This window comes from Glycine soja, chromosome 8 (genome assembly GCF_004193775.1).
Source record: "Glycine soja cultivar W05 chromosome 8, ASM419377v2, whole genome shotgun sequence".
Lineage (NCBI taxonomy): Eukaryota > Viridiplantae > Streptophyta > Magnoliopsida > Fabales > Fabaceae > Glycine > Glycine soja.
In genome coordinates this window covers 47993325-48011822 of record NC_041009.1, presented here as the reverse complement: position 1 = coordinate 48011822, position 18498 = coordinate 47993325, and the positions used below count along the sequence as shown (strand labels likewise).

General features: G+C 33.5%; 4 protein-coding genes and 1 pseudogene across 5 annotated transcripts; 3 read left to right on the top strand and 2 right to left on the bottom strand.

Annotated features, from left to right (window-relative positions):
- Window positions 1-4176: 4176 nt before the first annotated feature.
- Window positions 4177-5111, top strand: LOC114424280 (zinc finger protein 6-like). Its single transcript, XM_028391115.1, has one exon. The coding sequence runs from the start codon at window positions 4390-4392 to the stop codon at window positions 4906-4908; it is 519 nt and encodes a 172-aa protein (XP_028246916.1). The 5' UTR covers window positions 4177-4389; the 3' UTR covers window positions 4909-5111.
- An 884-nt stretch (window positions 5112-5995) lies between these two features.
- Window positions 5996-6926, bottom strand: LOC114422428 (methylcrotonoyl-CoA carboxylase subunit alpha, mitochondrial-like). Its single transcript, XM_028388769.1, has 2 exons — window positions 6540-6926; window positions 5996-6457 (listed from the first exon to the last, which is right to left on the bottom strand). Exons 1-2 carry the CDS (start codon window positions 6665-6667, stop codon window positions 6325-6327), a joined length of 261 nt encoding a protein of 86 aa, XP_028244570.1. The 5' UTR covers window positions 6668-6926; the 3' UTR covers window positions 5996-6324.
- On the top strand, window positions 6764-10167 carry LOC114424264 (annotated as a pseudogene).
- A 1832-nt stretch (window positions 10168-11999) lies between these two features.
- On the top strand, window positions 12000-12946 carry LOC114423851. Its single transcript, XM_028390754.1, has one exon. It carries the CDS (start codon window positions 12041-12043, stop codon window positions 12569-12571), a length of 531 nt encoding a protein of 176 aa, XP_028246555.1. The 5' UTR covers window positions 12000-12040; the 3' UTR covers window positions 12572-12946.
- A 390-nt stretch (window positions 12947-13336) lies between these two features.
- LOC114423850 lies at window positions 13337-17879 on the bottom strand. Of its 2 annotated transcripts, none has more exons than XM_028390753.1 (5): window positions 16944-17879; window positions 16723-16778; window positions 14838-16613; window positions 14417-14528; window positions 13337-14288 (listed from the first exon to the last, which is right to left on the bottom strand). In XM_028390753.1, the coding sequence occupies exons 1-5, from the start codon at window positions 17095-17097 to the stop codon at window positions 13555-13557; spliced, it is 2832 nt and encodes a 943-aa protein (XP_028246554.1). In that variant the 5' UTR covers window positions 17098-17879; the 3' UTR covers window positions 13337-13554. The 2 variants fall into 2 exon arrangements, with proteins under 2 accessions (XP_028246554.1, XP_028246553.1); XM_028390752.1 differs by having other exon boundaries at window positions 14826-16613; window positions 16944-17877.
- Window positions 17880-18498: the final 619 nt, after the last annotated feature.

Genomic DNA, 18498 nt, shown 5'->3' with positions numbered 1-18498 from the left:
AGTGTAAAGTTTCTCATGATAATGAGAGGCTAAACCTCATTGTTAGGAGTCTGATCGACCAATACTTGTAATGTAATTCTTTCTTATTATCTATTTAATGCGCTGTGCTTAATTGTTTATTATGGTTTGGTCATTCATATAATGTATAGGGGATAATACATTGAAAAATAGTTATTTTCTAAAGAATTGAGAAATAATATCTAAATGAAATCATTATTATATAGAAATAGGTTGATATTCGTATAACCTATTTCATGCCTCTTTAGTCTTAATGCTATTTATTATTTTAATATTTGGAAAGAAATTTGAGAAAAAAGAATAGATAAATTAGACTCTTCACCCTGAAAACCAAAGATAAAGGGTCTTAGTAGATGTGGGTGGAAACATGGATATTATTATATAGAAAAAATTATTAACATTACATCACAATTAGTTTTGACATGTTAGCTCTAACATATTCAAATTTTGAATTCATCTTTTTATTCTTCATCTTTTATTTTTCTTATCTTTTGCATTAAAATTTCTTATCTATTTTATCTTCTACTTTTTTATCTTTATCATTTTTTACTTTAAAACTTTGTCTTATATTCTACCTTTCTTTATCTTCAATTCTATTTTAAATTTCTTATCTCTTACTTTCTATAAATTTTACATTTAAATTTCTTATCTCTTGTTTGTAAATTGAGTTTGCATCAATCTAAATACAAATAAAGTTCCTATGTATTCAACACTCGGATTTCTGAGTACTTTACTACTTAAGACAACTTGGTGCACTTGCTAATGAATTAATCGTTTTACTTTATTTTTTATGCGCCAATTATTCACCAAGCATCATAAATTCATCAAATTTTAATATTTTTTATACAAAAACTTAAATGATGTTAAAATTCCAATTATTTACACAAAAAAGAAGAAATAAGAAAGAAAAATTATTAATTCCTATATAATTTAATCCCAAAATATAACTATATTATCAAACCTCAAACATATTTTATCTTAAATTAATTAACTTTATATATGATTTACACAACTCATTTTTTTAAAAAAAAAATATAAAGGAAAAACCGGACAAACAATTTTTTTTTAAAAAAAAGAAGCTTATTTATATAAAAGTAAAAAAAAAAAAGTAGCTTTTTTAAAATTCAGGTTGCTTTTTTTGTTGGGAAGACCCATTTTGAATCCGATCGATATCCATGTCAAGTAAAATTACGTTAAATTTTTTCTGTTTGAGACATGCTACGGCTATTACAAGACCATCCCTGCAAAAATCAGTATTGTTTTTTAAAGCTCACTACATTTATTATCTTACTCGTGGCTGGGTGATTTTAGAATCCTTCCGCCAGCAGCTCAAGCCCATTTCTGGCAACATCAAGTCAGTGATGGCGATTTGGATAACGTAATGACATTATATATATTTAATGGAGCAACATGTGATGTGGAGACTGTGTTTGATGAGTGTAGATACAAAGCATGGGAATGGAACCGAGCGAGCCAAAATATCAGGATTTGATTTTTCATTATGTGTGGCGGGTGGATGTGGAAAGCTGTATCGGACATAAAAACATTAATACAATTTGATTTTTCACTTCAAAGGAAATATCATTTACTAACACATAAAAACATTGTTTAACGTTAAGTTTGTCTCCATATTATAAAATTTGTTTAATAAAATCAAATTGTTAATATAAACATTGTGAGTTTACATTAATATATTATGATGCATTATATTAATATGTAATATGCTCAATATATAATTTGTCAATTTACTTTACCAACGATTAGTTAATTAGTGTAGATTTACGGTGATTGTATGAATAATTTAATATTTACTAAATAAAAACTATATTATGTATCAAGTTCAACATCAAACAACTAGTGTATTTTTCGTAATATAATATTATACTGTTAAATTATATTTATTTATTGACCAAGTAACATGAATCAACTTCAATCATTTAATAAATTAATAGTGTTAACTTTGTAGATTTCATTACCCTGGCAAGGACAAGTCGGCAGGTCAAGTTTTTCCATTTGGACCAGCTACAAAAAGCTCGATCATAAATGACTGGTGTTAACTTTATCCATGATTACTATAATTTGAGAAAATTAAAAACAAGTGACCCCCTTGTAATGAGTTCACTAGGTGGGAACTAGAGAAGATAACAATTATATAACATAATGAATCATTTAGATAGATTGAAAGAGAGAGGGCAGATTTTTCGGGCTCTTCCAAGCTAGTTCCTATTCTTTTCCCTCGAGTTTTCATGCATGAAATGATGTATAACAAACATCATTGCCATGCGGTTTTGAACAGTATACTTTCTCTACCTAACCGTCATTCACATGGAAATTTCAAATTCCGTTAACCACTTTTATCAACTAGTACTATTCGAAACTATTGTATCTAGCTACAATGTACCCTATGCAGCATGCACTTAGGGAGTGCTAGTTTTGTGATTCCATGCATGAGCGAGGGCCAAGTATATATAGGTTCTACGTACCCATCTTTCTTTAATTTATTTAAATATACATAATATTTTTTTTATAAAAGATTGTGATTTTACAATGTACTAATATATATAAACATAGATAGTTTTGCGAGGACTATATTAACATGCATTGCACACTTATATGTTAAGTTGAATTGGTTGGACTAACACAAACATATGTAGCTTGGGAAGAGAGATACGTATATATCATAATGAACCATGAAGGTAGACATTATGATCAACGAAGTTTCAATCATTGTCCGTCCCTAATCGATCCCCAGCTTGCAAATTAATCCATGAAGGGGACTGCATTTTAGGTGGTTGAACAAAGTCTACAGGGAAGGGTAAATTGATCCCTCCAAAATATCCTAAACATTTTGTCAGTAGGTGCATCATTGCCAGTGGCCTCTAAGTTGATTGCTGCACTAACTAATTAATTTGCTGTCAATTGTCATTATGGACAATGAAAGTGGGACAGTCAGAAGTGAGTTGAGTCCGATAAACTACAATAGAATATTTGTACAATAAATATGAGAAATACAGTATTTATATCTATATCAAATATTTTTTTAAAATTAGTAATTAAATTCTCATCAACATAATTAGAGACTAACTAAAGGTGAAATCAAAAAAGAATATTTGAAAAGAAACCATTTAATAAATTATTTTATCAATTAAAAAAAATTACTTTTAATTACTTAATAATCTTATTAACTTCATTATTTTTAGGAGAATAATTAAAAAAATCTAAAAAAAATATTAAAAAATAAGATAAAAAATGCATACATATAACATTAAACGTTATTGATTTTTATATAAAAATAATAATTTTAATTCCTGTAAGAATAGTATATGTTCTCCCGCCTTTACTTAAAATTAACCCTTAGCCTGATGTTAACAAAATCTGAAATTTAAACAGAGAAATTTTCGGTGCTTGTGTGTTTTATAGCAATATGATTTTTGTGTGGTGTAATAGTGATCACGTGCATCGCCAGTTTCGACACTGTTGTCAACCATTCTATTAAAATTAAACATGTGTAGTGTAGTGTTGCTATCATCATAATACATTGAACCCATAAGTGATGGAAGTTAGTAAGATTCTTGCAGATTTTGTCCCAATAAATTAATGACTAACTCAACGTCAATCACGCAAACATGCTTGAGAACCGAGCATTTACCTTACGTCACTGTGGACCATCAATCCACTTGGATCATTAAATAATCTACTAGTAGTACTTTATATTTCTCAATGTTTGACTTCCTCATCAATTAACTCAGGGTATTCTGGACCGCTGCATGTTTTTCGTCTTGCAAAATGCCTGTTTTCCTTTTTGTATAGTGTTTTCTGAATATGACAAATAACTTTTATAAGAATTAAAATAACGTTTTAATTAAATCGATCTACAAATATCAGCTTAGATTTAATCTACACCAATGATGTCAAGTTGTCCTCTTAATAATATCGAGCTAATCAGCTAATCCTCCTTGTATATATGCAAGCCATGACAAAACTTGTCTGATATATGTGTGTATATATATATATATATATAAAGTTAAATCCGATTACTTGCGTAATGTAAACTTATCGTATCATGCGTATACCGTCACCCATTTTGTGTCTAAGAATATGCCCACAACCCAACCCTAGCCTAATGAGCACTACTACAAATTATAAAATACTGAAAATCGTATATGTAAATGCTGCTCTGGTTTTTGTCTCATCCATTGAAACTCTACCTCTTGTCTCTTTTTTCTTTCTTCTAACAAATGATTATGCTTTCCTCTTCTATAAAAATCTCTCTTTCTTTGTACTTCACACACACAGTTACTACTTAACCACATATTTCGGTGCATCATCCAACTTCTTAATCACTCACATCCCTCACATAACTCATCATATATGGCTGAAGTTGAATACCATGCAAAATCCAATACTAACACTCCACCCCTAAAGCTCTTCGGCATCAACATTAACAAGTCCCCAGAAGATCAAACTCACGAATTAGCAAGTTCGAATTCCGAGACTTTCATGAATTCAAGAAAGTACGAGTGCCAGTACTGCTGCAGAGAATTCGCAAACTCACAGGCACTGGGAGGGCACCAAAACGCGCACAAGAAAGAGAGACAGCTCTTGAAACGTGCCCAAATGCAAGCTGCTCGTGGTTTTGTCGCTTCACAAATTCATAACACAATCATATCAAGTTTCTCTCCACAGTCTCAGCCACCTTTGTCGTGGTTATGCACACCACATGGTGGTGCTGCCTTTGTGGCTCCTGGAAGACTAGTCTATGCTGCAGCTGCTGATGGCCGTGCCCGCCACCACCATCCTCTACCACGGTTCGGTGGCTTCAACGGCGGTGATGGTAGTGGTGGTGGTCGTGAACGAGTCTTCGATTTGGATTTGCATCTTAGCCTATGAGTTCTCTGAGTCCGATTTTTCATTTAATTTAGCATCATATGTGTAGCAGCCGCCTTTGTATTTTCTTTTCTTTTCTTTTTATCACCCCATGTTATTGGTGTGCCTCTGTTAAAGATTCAACCTGACTAGTCACTTTAGTGGATCTCTTCTCAGTCATATATTTTTTCATCCACTTGCAATCCAATTTCACTTCCACTTGTTAATAGCAACCTTTGCAATCTAAATTATATGCAAATGTAAATTTTATCTGATAACTAGTTAGAGTTGTTGAGAAATAATTTGTATGCATTTCTCATGCCGATCTTTGAGATTTTTTTCTGATAAACTTTTAAATTTAATTTGTTTCAAACGAATATCACGGGTCATTGGCATCTAGGACATTATATTATTATTTATAAATTTGACTTCCAGCTTGCCAAATGCATACGGAATTTTATATATCTATATCTATCTATATATATATATATATATATATATATATATATATATATATATATATATATATATATATATAATTAAGCAAGAGAATTATCATAAATATTGATTCAATCCTCAACATTAACAAATCCCCTAACAATATATAATGCGACCTGCATGTATTAATCCCAACATTGTATGAAAGCAGTATACCATTCCTAACCAGATTACGATTACATCTTTCCCCTGTTAGAACTAGAATATGAACAAAATATAAGTCATTTTCAGCCATTATAAAACAATCGAGAATCCATGAGCGTGATAAACCAAAGTAAAAAAAATACAGTCTTGACTCTTGAGCTAAGGACTTGCAACACTTGTAAAACCAAATTGCAATGTAAGACCAAATATAATAATGTCACTGCTAAACCACACAGTCTACCTTAATTAAACAAATTCATATAAACCGTTGGATATTTATATGAAGAGGAGAACGGGTGTTGAAATCTATATTTTTAACCTTAATCCAAGACCACAATCTAATTGTAATTAGATCTGTAATTTTAATTATCTTTTTTATGAGTTGAAAAGTAAATGGTTCCTTTTGCCAGCCATATAGACCAAATGATTGTATGCCATATATAGTACCTGTCACACCATCCTTGTTGTCGAATTTAATGAGAGATTTTTGTTTGCGCTACGCATAATGTCATTGAAATTCCTAGCTAGTCACGGTCCCTACATTCAAAGAAACGTGGTTTGCGTGCTTCTCATATCCATCCCACAACCTGTATGTATAAGTACAACATCCACTGTCTATATATAGAACCTCTTCTGTGACGGGGATTCTATTAAGCATCACCTTCTAAGAGCAAGCATTGACTTTCAATGGTACAATCTATTCTACAATAATGACTTGTATTAATGATCTAGCATAATTCTTCTTCCCCTCCATAATTGCGTTGTATGCTGTCGGTACTGAATAGATTCATGTACAATCTACCATCCATCACCATGTATCCATGCAGTAATTCTATCAGCTTCCAACTTCATTTTTTCAATATCTTGATCATCTCCATGATATCCAGGCACAAGAGGCACACCTGCAGCTCCCATTATTCTCTTCGATGCACTGCCACAATCCATACCAATAAAAAAGATTGATAATCTAAAGATGCATTCATAATGAATCATGAAACTTAACTGTACGATACCTCTTGTCACCCATATCTCGAATAGCAGAGACCACTGTCCTCACAAAGTTTGGCGAAGTCAGCACTCTCCGACAACAATCCATATCCAGGGTGAATAGCCTAATAACGCAAACGACATGTGTCAACATTCGATTAATTCAAACGAAAGACGAAAGACAAAAAATGAAAAGCTGAGGGAGAGGAAGTGAAGTGAAGAAGAGTTTAGCTGCACGCTGGTGTCGACGATGGAGGCTCCGTTCAAGTAACTGAGCCGCGCCGGTGGCGGTCCGATTCGGACGGCTTCGTCGGCGGACGCCACGAGGAGCGAGTCCCTGTCGGCGTCGCTGTAAACGGCGACGGTTTGAATGCCGAGCCTCCGCGCGGTCCTTGTGATCCTGCAAGCGATTTCGCCGCAGAATCATGCGACAACTTGCAGGTTACCTCAAAGAAATTAACCTATGACGACGAAGAATCCATAAGCTTAGGGATTGCGATTGGCCGCATAACATTTTAGGGATTTCATGTTATAAGGCTTTGAGCTTTTTTTATTAGAATTTAATAAAATTTGCCACAGTTAAAAATAACAATTCATTAATTAAATATAAAAGAAGGATTAAATGCATAAATAATTTTAAAGGAAGAATAAAATCTAAATCGAAGAGAATTAAGAAGATCAAATTTGTAATTTTATGGGAAAAAACCCCAGTAACGATAATTTCTGTTTATGCACGTTGGGTTCGCTAACAAAACACCTCTTATTCGATACTCATTCATTCTGTATCCTTTTCGTTTTTCGATAGATCAGTGTTGCATGCAGTAACTGCCCCTTTAAGCTAACCCGGGAAACTTCATTATCCTCGTTCTTCACTTCAAAAAACATGTTTTTCTGTCAGTTGATCGGTTTCACAAGCAAACAATAGAGCTAAAGTGGAATATACTCCTTGGCTCATTGTTGGCTTGGGTAATCCTGGTTACAAATACCATGGAACCAGGCACAATGTAATTAATTATTCAGTTATTTCTGAAAGTTCTTGAATACACTTCTATTTGTATTTTGTAGTCAACCTTAATCTTTTGGTTTTCTCTCTATTATTAGGTTGGATTTGAAATAATTGATATCCTTTCTCGAGCAGAAGGGATTCAGATGAACACAATACAGTCAAAGGCCCTCATTGGAATAGGTGTATCATCCTCTAAAAATATTGATTTTTTCCCCTCCCAGTTACAGTTTTCATGGTAATTCTAACATTAACTTATATTTTCTTCTGTGGCCTGTACAGGTTCTATTGGAGATCGAAGTACCAATTTTGCTGGCAAAGCCCCAAACATACATGAATTTCAGTGGGGAATCGGTTAGTTAGTTAGTTAGTTTTCACCATACAGTACGCAATGAATAGATTTTTAGACACACACATACTTTAGTTTTCGTCAGAGAGATGCTTACTGAAACTGATTATGGATCTTATTCTTGAAGGTTGGGCCATGCCACTTGCTGCATATTATCAATTACCCTTGCGTCATATTCTGCTAGTATGTATCTCTTACGTTATTTTAAGGCTTCAACCTAAAGATTGTTGTACTCATTAAGATTTTTTATATATCAGAACAAAACATGATTTCAAATGTTGGAATTGATAGCTTAGCAGAGTTCATTTTGTGAATAGTGAGACAGTAATTAGACGTTTTATAAAACCGTTGACCTAAGACAGATATTAAGATATCAAAAAGTTGAGGTTACAGGTTTAGGATGCATTAATGGCAGCAGCAAATAAGGTGGATAGAAAACCCGTATAAATTTTCTTAACTCTCGATGATGAGTTGGTTTGTGGGAATAGCTTTATAACTAGTAGCTTCAACTCCCAAAAAGTAGAATTCTTATGTTTGAATTTTAACTTGTTAGACTCTTGTTATGTTCTGACATGAATTCACTATCTCCTTTAAACCAAGATAATGATTTGAATCTTTCATTGGTAACATAGTAGCTTTTTTTCTTTTTAATTTTTTAAAGCATTTTTTCTTCAATACAGTTTAATGATTAATGGTGAAGATTTTGTTTTAGGTTGTAGGAATCTTAATAAAATACCAATAATGACCGGAAACACATTAGGTTAGTTAGATTATCAAAAGGGGTCGTGAAAAAAATACCTGAATCCATGGTAAGCAGAGGAATTGAATTGATGAGTATGAGAATGTGTTGGTTTTGTGTTCCTCCTCAATCAAATCACCGTTTTTCTTTGGGGACTTTAGATTTCTCGTTAGGTAAGGAGAAGAGAATATAATTTATGATTTGGTACATTGGGGACCACAATCTTGATTTAGGTTTTAACCTAACAGAGTTTCTATTATTTCCTAACGAGCCAAACTAGTTTTCGTTTATCGAGTTCATATTAATTTTTGTGATGATAATCCAAACTTTCCAAATTAAATCACTTTATTGAGCCCATAAATGTAAATAACTAATATAATGATAAATATAATATGTAACCCACACTAATTAATTAATTAAGAATTATAAAATTCCTAACAGATTTGTTATAGATTATCTCATCACATGGATGATTTTATGGACAAGACACTAAAATTTTCATCCCAATATTAAAATGTTGTTTTTAAAAAACTTATTTGAGAACTGGCACATTTCTCTGTACTGGGAAATCATAAATTCTATATCTGGTGTTACTTTGTTACAGATTAAAAAATGTAATGGGCCATTTGGATGGTTGCAGTGATTTTCCTCGACTTGCAGTCGGTTAGTTCCTTTTCTTCTTTCATATTATAAATTGACACGGTCTATTCAATTGTTTCAACAGTACTATGTTTCAAATTTGTGTTTATAGGAATTGGAAATCCTCCTGGAACTATGGATTTAAGAGCTTATCTTCTACAAAAGTTCAGTGTTGAGGAACGAAAGCAGGTTACAGCTAGTCTTTTACCAAGCGTGAATTGGTTTAGTTCTTCTATAATAGCAAAATACATTACAGTCTTGTGTTATTATGAGTTATGGCTGTGGAACATACTTGTAGTTAATAGATGGATCGAAACAAATTTGACAAAAATTACATAATTGGAGAATACAAGAGCAATTTAGTTCCTTTACTGCACTGCACTTTTATACCAATACTGGTCTGTGAAACAGTGTTATGACTTGTGATAGTCCATTAGATTTCGTTAGGGGTGTAAGAGCAATTTACATTTGATTTTGATTGTGGAAGGAAGTTAGTATATGGACTGTAACTAGTTCAACAGTAATTACATTATCAGAAAAAAATATGAAAGGAATATGCTACTAATATGGACAGTTAGCGTAAGCTACAAAAACAATTGGAAGAGTAATGAACTTGATATTTGTGGCACAATTTTATATCACAAATTCTGTGCATTTTTTTTGCCTAATTTGAAATTTGATTGTGATTTCCTTTATTCAATGACAGATTGATGCTTCATTGGAGCAGGCAGTTGGAGCCGTTAGGACCGTAGTGCTCAATGGTTTTGACCAGCATGTCAATAGATTCAATTTAGGGCAAAAATACAAGTATCATAAAGTTTAAAATGAACCGCCAAGATGAAATTCGTGGTTACATTGTTGTACGTGCATGTTAGCAGATAGCAGTTATATATACCTCAAACTTGTCGTGAGTCATACTAGTGCATTTTTTGTAAAGCACTAGTGGTCATGTTCTAGCTCTGGCAGATATTGTTCCATTGTGAGAAATATAAGTTGTTGCTTGGACCAGTTCACGAAAATGGTAGAGCATATGGAGCACCTGATAATATGCTAACTAAATAATAAGTGATGAACAAACTTCACAGCACACAAAACTCAACAATTTTAATACTTGGTCATTTCATTGTCTATGGTACATGCGCCGATGATTCAGAACTAGGCCTTATTTAGATAAAATTCTAAATAAGTATTCATAGGGAAAGAAAATAAATTAAGAAGTAAAATGGATTTTTTTAAAATAAGTTAAAATTAGCTTTTGAACAAGTTAAATAGGAAGTTTTTAGAAAAGTTGAAGTAAATAAGTTAATTTTAATTTATGAAAAAAAAATAGCTCATTTTATGTTTTTATTTTCTTATTCTAAGAAATTTATTTTAACAAACCTTTTGTAACTATTTAAATTTAGTTTTCTAAATGATTTTTGGCTGTTAGATTTGAAGGCAATTGACCAACTAGGAGAATAAAGTGCTTACATTAGACCGTCTCTCCTCACTATGATATGACCTTTGTTTTATATAAAAATAAGATTTAATTATTCATTTAATTTATATAATTTTTAAATTTATCTTTTTTAGTCTTTATAGTTAATAAGTATATTTTTTAGTTCTTATAATTTAATTAGTGAAGTTTTTAGTTCATAAAATTTACATTTTAAATAACTATATTATTTAAATAATTTTACAGGAAACTTTTTAGGAATTAAAATATAAATATCATGAATTAAAAAATTTACTATTAACTATAACAACTAAAAAGATAAATTTTGAAATTATAGGACTAAATAAATAACTAAACTTAAAAATAAATAAAATAAAACAAAATAAAATCCATTGCACCGTGAGCTTCTTAGTGTGATGTTATTTAAAAGTAACTTTTATTCATTATTTCATATTTTTTTAATTAATTTCAACTAACAGCTGTGTGCCAATAAGAATGTACTATTTTTTTTGTGAACATAAGAATGTACAGCTAGTAAGTACTTTTAAGACACTGATCAAATGATCTTAAAAAAAAGTAATGAACTAAACAAAAAGTTAGTGTTAAGATAAGCAAAATTATTTTTTACCATCTTTTATGATTTTTATAATAAATATTTTTAATTTTTAATTTCTTAACCAATGATGTAAGAGTTTAAGAAATTAGTAGTATGAGAAGTAATACACATACAATAATTTATATAATATTATATTTTATGTTTATCTCTCTTTTCCATCTTATCGTTTATTAATATTATATTTTAAATTCATCTTTATTTTCTCTCTTTTAATTATATGTTTTGTTATACAATTTATTTATTGTAAAGTATAATTTGTCGAGTAGTATAACGTTAACATTCTTCAGCAGCATTAAAAAAAAAAAACTGTCTAAAGTAGTTGGAGACGCATTAATTTTTGCTGTAATTTATTTTTTCAGCCTCTATTATAGTTTAAATCTTCAATGCAAAGAAAAATCTAAGTAACTTGGCAAATAGTTAAAAATTATTTTGAGTCTTCGTAAAGAAATATTTTAATATTAATTGAGAAGTATTGAATATTTATAATTGTTTAAAAAGGAAATAGTTAATAAATGATTATTTTTAATTTGTTATCTATTACTATAGCTGGCATACAAGATAAAGAAGCAGTTAAATGTAAAATCCAACGTGTATAATAGAACTTGGGATCCTTGAACTCTGTGGGACCCTCCTCATTTAGAACGTTGGACTAGCATTCATTAGACCGTTACAAAAATCAAATATTTTACTCGCCAAAGGCACTGATAAGACCAAAGAAAAAGCAAGCCAACGTCTCTCATGCAATTATGGAGGACTTTGAGAGAGGACCAAGGTACCACGCATACGCTGCGTTGAGGGAAACAAAGCTTCGCATGAGGCAACAAGAAGAAGAAGAGGGTGTTGTTGAAGCAAAGGTTTCAACCCCACCAAGAAAAAAACAAGTCAAGTTTCAAGGTGCTGTGGTTTCAGGGAGAAAAGGGTCATCATCTCTTGTGGCTCAGTCTGTGCCGGATTTTTCTAATGTGTTGAGGAAGGAGAATAGGAAGCCGGTGAATGGTAACATGATGTTACCTCCTTTGATGGAGTTGACGCCACCTCCTTCTTCTTCCAAGAGTGGCTGTGGTGTTTTTTCGAGTGCGAGAGGGAGTAAGTCAGCGAATGCGGGTGAGAAGAGAAGGGGTGGTGTTCTCATGCCCAGGAAGAGCTATGCCAGCATTGATGAACTCAAGGGTGGTTTGTCTTCTGCTACTTCTAATGCCATCAATGCTGACAACAGAGGAGGAAGGAGTAGCAGGCTCATCACAAGAAAGACTGCTTTAGGGTATAGGCATATTTGAGGAGTGTGTACTGTGGAGGCACTCCTATGGTGTTTTCTTAAACCCTTTTGATTTGATTTGTTTATTTTGTATTTGTAGCTTTGCTCATACATGTCTTCGCTGCCCATTTACTTTTACTTTTCATTCTTTCTAGTTTCGATTTGTTTTTTGTTTTATTGGGAGCAACTTACAGTATTGTGCAAGTGTAAAGCTAGTATGATTTGAGCGAGTGAGTATTCATCACCACGACAATGCTATAGAGAGAATAATTTTCATATTCCTCTGTGTGTTGGGGGAAGGACTTTGCTTGTTGTGTTTTGGAATAAAGGAGTACATAATAGGCTACATCTTCCAAATATGTTTAATCAATAGGACTTTGCTTGTTGTGTTTTGGAATAAATGAGTACATAATAGGCTACATCTTCCAAATATGTTTAATCAGCATTATCAAATATGGAGCATATTTGTCCTTTAGTAAACTGTAATCAATTCTTGTTGAATACTTATATTGTAATTGCTTATGCATATAAATTGTAAATATTTTCAGAAAAACTTGTTGAAATAAGTTTAAAACAACTATATCGTAGCAAATTTCATATTAATGCATCATCAGGTAAACTTAATAACTGTAAGTTCATTCAACACACCCCTTGTCCAAAATCATCTGTTTCCCGAGATTTCAAGATAGAATTCACTTCAATCAACATACGACGACTTTGTGTCTTTGATTTGATTTACGGTTTGGCTAGTCATCAAGGCACATTAATGATGATATTTTCCATGCTATTTTACGCAAATCACAGACACATAAAATTGAAAAAATAGTAAATAAAAACTTGGTCACTGGACTTTATTTTTGTCTACTAATTCAACAAAGAGCTTCAAAAAAGCCTCCATAAGAAATACCATAATCCTATTTGTACAAAAAATACACCTTGTTAGATCACAACATCTCGCCAGAGAAATGACTGGTGAGATGTTGCATGAAACAGCTGAAAGGAATTTTAGAAGGAAATGGTGCCTTGCTTGCAACCTGCAAGATCTTGAACAACTTCATCAACCAAAATTTGAAGTATATCCCCATCTATATCAACACCAGCCTCAAATGCTTCAATATCAAAGTCAGTCCATTTCCCCAAGGAGTGGCTCATTTCCCATTCTATAATTTCATCAGGTACCATCCCAACCATAGATAACCACTCATTGATCTCCCTCTTCACCTCTTGAGCCAACATCTCAGCTTTCATGCATAAGGGCAGCTTTGTCCATGCCTTGGATCCAGAGTTAAAATATTGGCAGCAATTTGATTCTAGATATTCTATAACACAATCAAGGAGAAACCCCTTTAGCTCCTTTCTCTGTTTAGAATCCTCACAACCCACAACAACGCCATTAGCATCAGTCCACATAGCATCACTCGCCATACTGTCAAGATCATCACCAAGAAACCGATAAATTAGAAGTTGTGGCCCTTCATCCTCTCTGCGATCAGTTGCAATTCCAAGCACTAACTCAGCATGCAAGAGAATATCCTTCATATGGCCAAGCTTGCTTCTTGTCAATTCTGTCCCCAAAGTGAGCAAACTTTCTAATGCCCTGGGAATTTGGTTGATAAGATCACTCAGCATCTCACCTGTGCTTCCTTTTTTAAAGGATGTTGCAGAATCTGAAAGTTCAGTATCATGTTCCAGTTGACCATAATATGAGTAATTCATGGAATCAGGGTGAAAACCATGCCCTGGAATAAAATCAAAGACCACAAGCATCAACAAGAGAAAGTTGGCCCATAAAACAGAGGAATTCAATATATTGTTTTTAGAAATTACTTTTACATAAATCACATTTTTTTTTAAAATTCTACTTCACCTGAGCTTTCATCAAGACTACTGGAAGAAAAAGAAGCTTCCAAAACAGATCCAGGACTCAGATGATTACCATTGCAAGAGGTTCCTAATAACCTTTCTTGTTTTGCCCCATACTGATAAGAAAAGGAAGCAAACATAATGTCAGGTATAACTGTCAGAAGAATTGCCAATTTCCACCAATCACAGTACAGTTAACTGAGTTCATGAATTCATACTCAATCTTAAGATAAACGAATCTAAGTGGCTATAATTAAACACAATCGTTTCAGGAAATATTATTGCATAAAAAATGATGATTGTAATGCTCTTGCCAGATCCCTGAGCTTCAGCTCTATCAACATCATTAGACTAAATTATTATAAGCATATTCCATTCCGTACAGTGAGACAATATTGAAAGAGAAGACATACATGGAAACCAACATTTTCATTAAACATGTGATGACCATCATGACAGATCAGATTCTCGGAACTTAGAGCAGATATCAGCTCTTGAAGAATCATGGCACTCGATTTTTTAGGTGGAGCACCTGTAGCCAACTCCTCATCTCTTTGAGAGGTTAATTCCTTCAATTTTTGTTCTAGAAAGGCACCTAAAGCATCAACTCTCAGAGGCGAAGGCCTTCGGAAATACCTCATACTCTCATTATCACTGCTTGTCTCTTCCCTCTTGCCATGGATTCCTATCTTTTGCTTCAAGGGGGGATTAAATGACACTACATTGATCTTATTGTCATTAACCTTAATAAATCTTTCTCCTTGACCAACTTGTTTATTTTTTACAATAGAATTGTTCAGGGAGGAAGCATTGAAGTCCCTTATTTTGCCACCCATTCCACCAGAATGGAGATTTCTCTGTTTTGCATCAACTGAATAAACAGAACCCGCGCCTTCCAGTTGTGTGACATTAGGGATCCTTCTTTTTCTCTCTAATGTCCTTCCATGAGACAAGGAACTCTGCTGTCGATTGTAAGGTTTTTTCTCTAGGTCAAATTTGGAACTATCCGCTTTGGTAGGTGACCTCATCCTTGATCGGCCACTTAGACTTCTATTCATAGCAACAAAGTCTTTAGTTCCATTCACAGCACTCATAGATGACAATACCCTTTTTACTTGCATATCACTTGTTGTAGATCCAGATGAATATCTTTCACTGCTTAACATCTGTTCTTGTGTTTGAGTTTTGTGTTTTAAGGCAAAAGAAGATGCATCATCCTCTAGGGTCCTTGATGATAGGCAAGATGAATTCCATTTAGCTGGACCGTCATGGGGCATTGGCATTCTTCTGGCAGTGGGTTCACTCCATGATTGATGTGCATTATTTTTACCCTTTGCTTCAGTAACAAGAGATATGAGCTTTTCCTGACTTATCGGAAGAACTACATCTCTTTCATGTCCATGAGGAGGGAATGACTTTCCCTTCTTCTCCATAGATGTAGCTGTGATCACATCTGAAACAATGGGCGGAGGAACCAAAGACTGTCCCCCAACCTCAAGCTTGCAGTCAACAACATCTAGCAAATTACCACAGTTTTTGCAAGAGGTCTGCCCCATCAATTGTTTGCATGGGCTGGTTTTATAACAAGATTGATTTTGCATAATCGCTGACCCATCTTCCACACCATTTGACACAATGCCAGTCTTATGAGGATACAAGGAAGCAGGATATGTGAGAGAATTTTTAGCTCTACTTCTGCTTTGCAGTCCAGGTTCCAAAATTTTTGTAGCTGCTCCTATTAACCTAGCGCTTCGAGAAGCACTTTTTCCAGAAGGAACTCTCGGGCTTTTCAAAGAAGAAGCAAGCTTTGGATGATGATGATTATATTTTCTTGCTCGCGACAAAACACTCTTAATTTGCAGTGCCTCAGCTCCAAACCTAGTCACTGCCCTTCTCTCATACACCCCGGTTTTCTGAAGCTTCTGAGGTCTTGAATCATGTTTTACAACTCCCATTTCCAAATCGACACCTTGCCTATCCAACTCACCATGATCAGCCGAAGACTCCTTCTTCCCATCAGCACAAACATCAGCCAACACGGCTTTCTTGGACTTATCTCGCTGAGCTGCCGGAATAGATTCTAGACCCATCAACCTAGCTACCAGACTCGGAACTCGCAAGTCACTCTTTTGCTCTCCATCTACACCATGATTCCCACCTTTTTTAGCACTAGGAAAACCTCCACTATTCTCATTAGCAATCTACAATTGAAACATAGCCACAACAACCAACAAAAAGAGTAAGTACTAAAGTTTAAACAAAATAAAGTAAAAAGAATCAACACAATCAATTGGGCATATAAAGCCTTACCAAGTGAAGCTTGGAATTCGGCATTTTTTCATCTCCCTTAAACTTTTTTGCACGAGCTGACACACACTCAACAACATAGATCAATCAAAACAAACACATCAGTCTTCAAAAATCAGGAACAATCCCTCATGTCTTCGTGTGTGACATTTAAAGCCAAATTTATATTACATTACATACATTTTATTATTATTATATGAGGATAGATTTAGAAACAAACTAACCAGGAGGAAGAAGCTTCTTGGAGAAGAGCTTCTTCTTGGAGAGTTTCCTCTTCCAATCAATGAGCTGAAAGAAAATGCCAACACAACCACCAGGCTTATGCTGCTGCACCTTCTTCTCCGTGATAGCCAAATTCTTCACCGAGGAATCATTCATTTCTGCAACACTCCAAAAACCACCGACACTCCAAAACCAAAAGTACCGAAAGTCAAAACCACCTTCCTCAAACCACAATGGGTTCCTCTCTACATTGTTAAAACCAATAAACACATTCAACTCTCAGCACACATTCTCTTTCTCTTTCACTGCTCAGAAAAATACTTGACATTCCCATGAATATGTTTCCCTCACCAACAAAACACGTAAAGAGGAGGAAGAAAAAAAACAGCTTTCTCTTCCCTTTAGGTACCCATTTGCAAAAGCTCACTCTCACACTTATGGAAACAACGTACAATAATGTTATCGAGAAAAGACATGGGAACAAGTCTGCAAAACTTCTGTGCCAGGCCAGCCACGACAGCAGGACTGAGGCAGAAAGCAACTCTTGATACAGCAAAACGACACCGTCGAAGAAAAAGCAAAGAACAAAACAATTACATAGCAACGTTTCTAAATCACAAGCATCGTCAACAATGCCGCTAATGCTATGTGCTCTCTACTACTACAAAGTGCAAAGCAAAGCAAAGGTTGTTTCTTGTTGAGGAGGCGCGCGTGCGGATAAGAGAGTGAGAGAAGGGTGCGTAGGATAAGGGGAATGAGACAAATGGGGCACCCCACGCGCAAGAAAGCATTGGTCAAATACATTAATGTTAGTGTTATCGGGACAACAACCGGAAACAGAGGTTCGGTTTGTTGGGTAATGTTGGGTCTACGTCTGTCTGCTATTCTGTGCTGTGGGAGCGTCAATTCGTTGCTTTTCATGCGGTGTAACTCACGCGCCGTCAATGCACTCGCCCCAACCAACCTGTAATTTACATATGCTTTCGTGTTTGTTTCAACTGCTGCTAATGTAATGTGATTTATCTTTTGCATAACTTTTCATTAGAATTCATTTTAAAATAAATTTTTTAATCTAATACATAAATTATTTCAATTCACATCAATCTAGATTCAGAATTAATCTTGATCTTTTTTCTAACTTATATAAATTAATAGTTAAAATATATTTTTTTATGTCTGTAATTTAAATTTTTTTATTTTTATTCTTATAAATTATGTTTTCTGTTTTAATTCTTGTATATTTTATTTATTTTTTTTATCGTTAAATAACATTTTAAATGATACAATAAAAATAATATTATTTAAAATACTTTAAAGATGAAAAACAAACATTTTATAAAAACTAAAACGAAAAAAATTACAGAAACAAAAATAAAAAATATTAAATAATAAAAACTAAAAATATATTTAAATTTAAATTAATTATAAATTCAAAATCAACGTGAAATCAAAATCAATGTGACTCTCTCTAGTAAGATGTTAGATTTAAATGAAATCTAGTACAGTAAGTAAATAAATTACACAGTTTGAGAACTATCCGAATAAAGCTAGATGTGA

Coding starts and splice junctions, on each gene's coding strand:
- LOC114424280 (XM_028391115.1), top strand. CDS start 4,390: ATGGCTGAAGTTGAATACCATGCAAAATCCAATACTAACACTCCACCC.
- LOC114422428 (XM_028388769.1), bottom strand. CDS start 6,667: ATGTTGACACATGTCGTTTGCGTTATTAGGCTATTCACCCTGGATATG. Junction 6,458..6,539: donor CGAGATATGGGTGACAAGAG/GTATCGTACAGT, acceptor GGATTGTGGCAG/TGCATCGAAGAGAATAATGG.
- LOC114423851 (XM_028390754.1), top strand. CDS start 12,041: ATGGAGGACTTTGAGAGAGGACCAAGGTACCACGCATACGCTGCGTTG.
- LOC114423850 (XM_028390752.1), bottom strand. CDS start 17,097: ATGAATGATTCCTCGGTGAAGAATTTGGCTATCACGGAGAAGAAGGTG. Junction 14,529..14,825: donor ATGAAAATGTTGGTTTCCAT/GTATGTCTTCTC, acceptor TTTTCTTATCAG/TATGGGGCAAAACAAGAAAG. Junction 14,289..14,416: donor TAGTCTTGATGAAAGCTCAG/GTGAAGTAGAAT, acceptor ATTTTATTCCAG/GGCATGGTTTTCACCCTGAT.